This window comes from Leptonotus elevatus, chromosome 18 (genome assembly GCF_054856555.1).
Source record: "Leptonotus elevatus isolate MCC_2025b chromosome 18, RoL_Lele_1.0, whole genome shotgun sequence".
NCBI lineage: Eukaryota > Metazoa > Chordata > Actinopteri > Syngnathiformes > Syngnathidae > Leptonotus > Leptonotus elevatus.
This window is the reverse complement of record NC_141256.1, coordinates 15,679,788-15,687,407: the sequence shown is the minus strand read 5'-3', so window position 1 is coordinate 15,687,407 and position 7,620 is coordinate 15,679,788. Positions and strand designations below refer to the sequence as shown.

Below are 7,620 nucleotides of genomic sequence, written 5' to 3'. Positions count from 1 at the left end.
ATCCATCCCGCTTTTTCGCTAAATCTTAATCAGATCCATTTGTCTGTCTGTCCTTCCGTTTGTCCCTCATGTCTTAACAGATCCATCCGTTTAGCCGTGAAATCTTATCAGATCTGTCAGTCAAACTGTAAAAACTGATGTATGCCTGTCTGTCCGTATAACCTCAAGGAAGCCATCCATCCTTCATTTTGTAAAATCTTACGAGATCTGTCTGTCTGTCTGTCCGTCCGTCCGTCCGTCCGCGTGGCCATGAGATCTGACCACAGATCTGTGATTTAGTATGAAGTCGCCGTCCATTGTAAGTGACCCTGCAAGCGCATTGAGGTGGAGCCGGGCCTGTGATTGGAGGGCGGATCCCCTGCTGGAGGGGGGCGGGGGGGGCGGGGGCGGGGGGCTGGTTCCTGGGCCCTGTATGGCGGGTGGAGGGGGGCTGGGCCCCCGGGTGGGTGTGAGTTAAGTGCCGCTGCCGCTTAGTTTGCTGAAGGACTCGGCCGCGTGCAGGCGAGAAGAGAAGAAGGAGAAGACGAAGAAGGAGAAGAAGAAGCGGCTCGTCGGCATCTCCTTCGATGACGCCCGCCGTCCCGTCCTGGTGACACGTCCGCCATGAGCTGCTTGGATGTGATGTACCAGGTGCTCGGAGCGCAGCCTTACTTCAGCCCCTACACGCCGTATCACCAGCAGCAGCAGCAGCAGGTATGCGCACACACACGACATAACTTCACTGAGAAAGCAAATTCTTTTGTTGCAAAATTTTGTTCAACTTGGACATTAAAAAAAAAAAAAATGCAACTCTTGTCTTTTTTTTAATATCATATTTTTTCAAATGATGTGAAGTTGCCTTTAACATTATTATTTAGTTATTTGTAAACATGCATGACTAATGCAATCTGTATTTCTTAATAGTTTTTCTATTGGCTAAATCAACAACATGTGACAATATTACATTATTGTTAACATTTGATCTTCAGATATTCAATTCAAACGATGATGTTTTTTTTTGTTGGTCATTGCTACTTAAAATAATAAATAATAAGTTCTTAATAATGATACCGAGACAATTTATTTGACTGTGTTTTTTTTTTTTTTGCGCTTCCTTCTTTTAGTGCTCATTTAAAGATGCTCCGATTTTCCTGAAAATTTTGAATTTCACTTCATTCTCAACGTACATTTCAAATCTTTATGATTTCATATTTGCCCGGTCGTGTTTTGAAAGGTCAATTATTATCAAACAGCTTGTTTGATAATAAATGCCATTTTTATTGCCCTCGCGCTCAACGTTGCTCGCATTCAACTTTTGGAAATGTTGCTTCGTCCGTTATATCGTTTTCGTATTGAAACTGGATGTTTTATTAAAATGTCCTTTCCTTTGACCTTTCGTGTGCTTTTTTTTTTGTATGTTGTCGTCTCTCATCGAATCTTCATCGCGCAAGTAATTAAGTACTGAAAAATATTAAAGGATACACAAACGAGGCGGCCGTCATCACAACATCTGAAAGCGTTGCCATCAGCTGCTTTTTATTTTTATTTTTATTTTTTATTTTTTCATGACTTTGAAAAGCGGTAAACTTTCCGCATATGCCGCTTAATTGCATAATTAATTTATAACTCCGCATGTATAGTGTAGAATGCGCGCCCTAAAGGACAAACACACACGCTTTGATTCAAAAGGGTTATTATAAGATGTTTTGAGGTATTTTTTTGGTCGAATTAAGCGTCTGAATAGAAGACGCGCGCGGGTCGTTAACCTTTGGTAAGCAAATATTAAATTAAGCTGAAATGTATCATTTCAGTCTGTATGATTTCATATGAATATTATTAACGTTTTGAATGGTTGTCAGAGGGGCTCCGCGTTTCCAAATTGGCTCAAGGACCCCAATTTTTCAATTATTCTTACTGACAATTATCAAGAATTGTATTTACCTCCTCTGTGTTATTTACGTCGACGCGACGACAACGTTGAACAAATTGGTAACAAGAAAATGACATCTTACAATCAAAATCGAAGCATTTTTATTGTTTGTATTATTTTGGGACTTCAAATCTTGAAACTTTTGCTTAGCCCAATTTTCGAAATTTGCTGCAAACAGACAAACCCCAAGCCTGGATTCGGGTTTCAAAATAAAAGATTGATATTGTTTTGATATTGTCAAGTTAGGCTCTAAAAAAAAAAAGACTGAAATTGTTCCCATTTGTTGTGGCAGAAGCTGTCCCTAAACTCCAAAATGCAAGAGCCACAGGGCGGCGCCCGCCTGGGCCCCCCCACCATCAAGGAGGAGGACAAGGAGCTGCCCCCGGGGGCCGAGTACCTGAGCGCCCGCTGCGTCCTCTTCACGTATTTCCACGGGGACATCAGCGCCGTCGTCGACCAACACTTTAGCCGCGCGCTCAGCCACGCCTCCTCCTCCTCCTCGTCCTCGTCCTCGTCCGCGTCGTACCCCCCCAGCGGCCACAAGACCCTCAAAGGTACGTGTGGACGATATAGCGTTAAAACTGTTTTTTCAGCATTTTAGTTTCCCCGTTTTTTGGACTAAAAGGCTAAAATGCTGCCGCTTTGTCTTTCTTTGTTACCCGACGTGCAGTCAGCTAGCGAAAATACGTCTTCACTTGGGATAGTCCGCTGGCGTGGCTGCTTTAGAGTGCCTCGTTGTTGTGGCATGGAAAAGCCCCACAACAAATGATGCACCTATAAGCGAGGGAGGGGCACAGTACGGGTTTGGAAAAAAACAACAACAACTCATCAGTTACATGAATAGAAGAGACAACAAACAATGACTCCATTTTTGTTTAGTCAGTAAAATGGTTGATTTTTTGCCTTAACAGGCTGTTTTTTTTTTATATAAATGTGATATTTTGATATTTGTTGACAAAAAGCAACATCGTTGAAGGAAATGTTATGCTTGTCGACTAATTGCCTCCTTAACCTCCCGAGCGAGCGCGTCAGCGCAAAAAGGACTTTTGCGAGCTCTAAGGTTACCAATTGTCATATTTTCAGCGTAACACGAGCGCGGGCACATTACGGCCCTGACCTCCCCCAAGGCCAAACGTGTACAGTGTGTCGAAAGGGGGATGTTTCTGGATAGAAAATAAACAAAACGCTTTTGCTCACATAAGTCATATTTTGCCGGAGAAGACAATGTCCACTCAAGTGCAATTATTCTGTGCGGGGGATGTTATTGTTGACCACAAAAGCAAAAAAAGTCACAGGAATGTTTTTATTGGGGGTGTCAAAATTAATGCGTTCATTTTAACGCCTCACATTTTTTTAAATGCGCAATTAATGACCGTCCCTTGGAAAACCTGTACTGGGATTAGCTAGCTTTTAATAGGAAAAGAAAAATGCTGAGCGTTCACCGTCTTACTAATGCAATTATGCCATCTAGTGGCAGAAAAATGACCAACACAAATCCATATCACACTCCTTTTTTACAGTACAGTACATCTTTTTAATTTTAACCAAATTTTATGAATTATTATGAAATTACTGTCTCAATGACTAAAAGATGCAGACATATTTCTATTAGTTTAAACATTTTTTTTTGCACTTTTATGTTAACAAGAGTATGAAAACTTATTAAAAAAATATTTCATTGTACATTTTATTATACATTTAGAACAGATATAAAATGTGCCATTTATCATGAGTTAACTATTGAAGTCATGTGATTAATTACGATTAGAAAATGTCATCGCCTCTCACCCCTAGTTTTTATATAAATATTTCATCATAAAAAGGCAGCATTTAATGTGTTTTTTTTTTTTTAATGGAAATGCTGTATTTGTCAAAAGGCAGGATTTAACGATGAAATGTGATGGTGTGCCTTGAAAATCTATAATTGATCCACAAAAACATATTGCCACTAAAATGGCCGACTAATTTACCGGGAGACGTTTTTGAGTTTTCTGTAACAATATTGATAGACTAAACACTCTTTTTTTTTTTCACCAGAATAAAAGGTGGTTTCTAGCTTTTTCCGTTCGTTAGTAATCAGCAGTAGAACATGGACCGCTTTCACCCAAAACAACTCTTTAGGACCAAAAAGCGGAGAAAACAAGTTTCCTGCGATTGTGTTTTACTGCCACGGATTTTTTTTTGCCAAGTTTTTCAAAATAGTAGGTGGGGAAAAAGAGGGTCTTACCTGGCTTGTTTGTTAAATTGAAATTTTCTGTCATGACTAACAGATTCCTGTAGATGGCAGCATTTGCATCACTTCACAGCACAGCTTTTAATGAAGTATTTATTCACACAAAAAAAGGCAAACGATGTATATTGTAGCATCGAAATATGAAATGAGAAAAAAAAAAGAATGACCCAACACGGACTGAAAGAAATCTGGGAACAGAAGCCAAACAAATTGATTGGTCGACACAAAGAGCAGGAAAAAAAAATCTTTTTGGTCTACAAATTTTATATTCAAGTTGAAAACCGCTTGTTTTTTCAGATGGATCGTTCCCGATGAGCCAAAGAAATTTCCCGCCGTCTTTCTGGAACAGTTCCTATCCGACCCCCGTCCCGTCCTCGCTGGCGAGCGCTTTGTCATCCCCCCACTCGGAACTCGCCTTCGCCACGGGGGACCCGTACGCCCCGTCGTCCCTCCACGGCCACCTGCACCAACCCGGCCCCGACGCCTGGCACCCGTCCCACCCGCACCACCATCACCACCACCACCCTTACTCGCTAGGGGGCGGCATAGGCGCGCAGGGCTCGGCGTACCCGCGGCCCGCCGTGCACGAGGTGTACGGCGCCGCCTTCGATCCGCGTTACGGCTCGCTGCTGGTGCCGTCCGTCAGGTCTCACCATCGGCTGGCGGCCGGCGGCGGCTCGGGAGCGCCGGCGGGTGGATCGCCGTGCGACCCGGGCGGGAAAGCTGAGGCGGCGGCGGCGGCGGCCTGGGGCGGGCCTTTCTCCGGAGAGATTGGACTCGGCATGGACGCGGGTGAGAAGTTACGCACATTTTACGTGGGTTGAGGAAATGTGTTTTTTAGTTTGCCATTTAACATTTTGTTTGGTCAAATGTTCTCACCAAAATGGTCGATTTTGCATATCTTCAAGATCCTTAAAAACATACATCAACTAAACCAATACATTTTAGAAGATTAAAAGATAATTACAATTACAATTACTACAACTTTCATTGTAAACATACTAACTAAAAACAATACTTTGAAAAAATATATAGAATTATAAAATTACCTGGCCAGATTTTTATAGCTGACCAGTTGTGTGTGTGTGTGTGTTTTTTTTTATAATTCCTTTTATTTGTTTCAAGTTAATTACACATTTTTATTGCTCTCATTTAGTGTATTCCATAATTTACAATGATTATTATTATTTATTAAGAATAGTAATAATAATAAGAACTTAATAATTAATTTTACTTCTACACCACAAACCAAAAATTGGTTTAAAAAAAAAAAAAGTTACAGATCACAATAAAACATATTTTGACTTAAAAAGGTTGTATTTGAGCAATTTAACTCAATTTTTTAAAAACAAAATGTATTGCTTAAAAAGACTAGTCCTTCATGTGAATTTATTTGGAACCAAAACAATGTATTTGCTCACAAAAAGCAGCATTCGACAACAAAATGTTATGTTTTTTTGTTGGTGTTGCTGTTCAGGAAAAGTCCTCTAAAATGGTGGATTTCTGATAAAAAATATTATTATTGAGGGGGGGGGCATGAAAACGAAGAAGCTACATTAGACCACAAAAAAAAATAAAAATCCTAACATAAAATTGTTGATTTTTGCTTAAGATAAAAAAAAATTAACACGCCATTTGTGGAATCTGAATTAATCAGCAAAATCCGGCGGCCATTTTGTCACTTGCTGTCGACTGGAAATGACATCAAGAAACGACCAATTACGGCTCACCTGTTTCATGTGTTTGGTCATGTGACGTTCGCAAGCTGAGTGATTGATTGGTCATTTCCTGAGCCCTGAGCAACTGTGATGTCATCGTCAGTCGACAACAAATGACAAAATGGCCGCCCCCGAGATGGATCAAAACGTTTGGATTTTGCTGCTTTACTAAGTCGTCGCATATAAATATGATGTTTTGCTACAACATTTGCTCATCAAAGACTACAAAAACATTAATATTTTGACTTAAAATGTTTGTATTGTAAATGACATTTTTTTTACCATTATAGTTTATCGTCATAACGTCTTAATTTAATGGGACAAAAGTTTGAAATACTGTCTTGTGAAAATTAGCAACACAAATCGTGTATCAAGCTAGAGCTAGCTTGATACACGATTTGTGTTGCTAATTTTCGCTAGCTGCTAGCTTGTTTGCGGCTCACACAGGAAGTACGGTGGCCTTTAAGGGACTAAAAGCACGTTCTATTATTATTTTTTATTATTATTACTATCAATCAACACTACTGCTACCATTTGACTAATTAGGTTGATTTCATCAAACTGTCCGAATATTTTGCTCTTGTGAATGATCCTGTTGACTTCAAGCAGGGGACTCGAAATGTGACCTGCTGCTTTCGTGCCGCTTTTGTTGTGTCAAATTCGTCATCTCGGAATGAAAACAGAACGCGAGCGGCCGCGTTACGAAACAACATCGGCAACGAATTGAAGACGGATTTCGCCGCCTGCTCGGCTCGTCTTACGCGCCGGCCGGCCGGCCGGCAGCTGTCGGCGTCGCTTTTGCGTCACTTTGCGCTTTCATCGCCTTTTTTTTCTTTCTTCTTCTTCTCCTCTATTGTCTGCTGTTTGTCTTCTCCGCTGCTGTCCTCTCAGGTCTGCAGACGCAGGACAAGAGCAAGGACCTGTACTGGTTCTAGACGCGTTCCTCCTTCACTCCACCAAAAAAAAAAAAAACCGGAGCAGATGAACTGACTGATGCTCTGCTGGCGCGAGCCTGTCGCGACGCTTGAAAAGTCTCGAGTGACGGCGACAAAAGGGGGGGGGCTGTGAAGAAGACAAGAGCGAGGGCTTGTCCTGCTTCGAGAAACTTTCCTCCTTTACGCCGCTTCAATCTGACTGGGAAAAAAAGCGCAGCTGTGACTGATGCTGGTTTAAAGGTAGAGCCGGTATAAATCTGACATCGTCCCTGCTTTAACAGCGTGAAAAGACAAAAGGCAGATTTCCTGTTTCAACTCTCCGCGTGAAAGGGCCGCTTTCAACTGCCTTTGTACAGTTTCTCACTGTCAACAAAGATCCAACTCAGTTCACAGTTTGACTGACCAGACCCCCCCCACGCCCGCCCCCCCCCTTAACACTCTTAAACTGCCTCCTTGCAGCTCCCCCCACCATCAGATTGAATTTACTCATGTCCACTTCTTTAGCCCATTTGGACTAAAAATTAGCTTTGGAACGATTAGCCGACGAGTTGATGAAGTCGACTGGGTCTTCTCAGAAGAAAAAAAAAAAGTGATTTTGAAAGTGGTAAGAATTTGAACTTCACCCCCCCTCCCCCCCCCCCCCTTCGTTTTTCGGGAGAGTGCCAATCGGCTATTTGGAGCCACTCGCTGCCCCCACGCAGCTGTCAACGACAACTGCTCGTCAACTTACTGCACGCGTATGCACGCGCACACGCACGGGTGTCAATGGTCGTATGTGAAGTTTATAAATGAGAAGCGTTTACGGCAGCTTCTGTTGAAACTCCA

At 41.9% G+C, this 7,620-nt stretch overlaps 1 protein-coding gene across 2 annotated transcripts; it reads left to right on the top strand.

Moving 5' to 3' along the window:
* Nucleotides 1-515: 515 nt before the first annotated feature.
* vgll2a (vestigial-like family member 2a) lies at nucleotides 516-7,327 on the top strand. Of its 2 annotated transcripts, none has more exons than XM_086061498.1 (4): nucleotides 516-693; nucleotides 2,205-2,463; nucleotides 4,440-4,934; nucleotides 6,752-7,327. In XM_086061498.1, exons 1-4 carry the CDS (start codon nucleotides 604-606, stop codon nucleotides 6,793-6,795), a joined length of 888 nt encoding a protein of 295 aa, XP_085917624.1. In that variant the 5' UTR covers nucleotides 516-603; the 3' UTR covers nucleotides 6,796-7,327. The 2 variants fall into 2 exon arrangements, with proteins under 2 accessions (XP_085917624.1, XP_085917623.1); XM_086061497.1 differs by having other exon boundaries at nucleotides 2,202-2,463.
* The last annotated feature ends 293 nt before the right edge of the window (nucleotides 7,328-7,620 follow it).

Excerpts from the sequence above, each read along its gene's own strand:
- vgll2a (XM_086061497.1), top strand. The coding sequence starts at position 604 with ATGAGCTGCTTGGATGTGATGTACCAGGTGCTCGGAGCGCAGCCTTAC. Across the intron at positions 694-2,201 it reads ACCAGCAGCAGCAGCAGCAG|AAGCTGTCCCTAAACTCCAA; the intron begins GTATGCGCACAC and ends TTGTTGTGGCAG. Across the intron at positions 2,464-4,439 it reads CGGCCACAAGACCCTCAAAG|ATGGATCGTTCCCGATGAGC; the intron begins GTACGTGTGGAC and ends TTGTTTTTTCAG.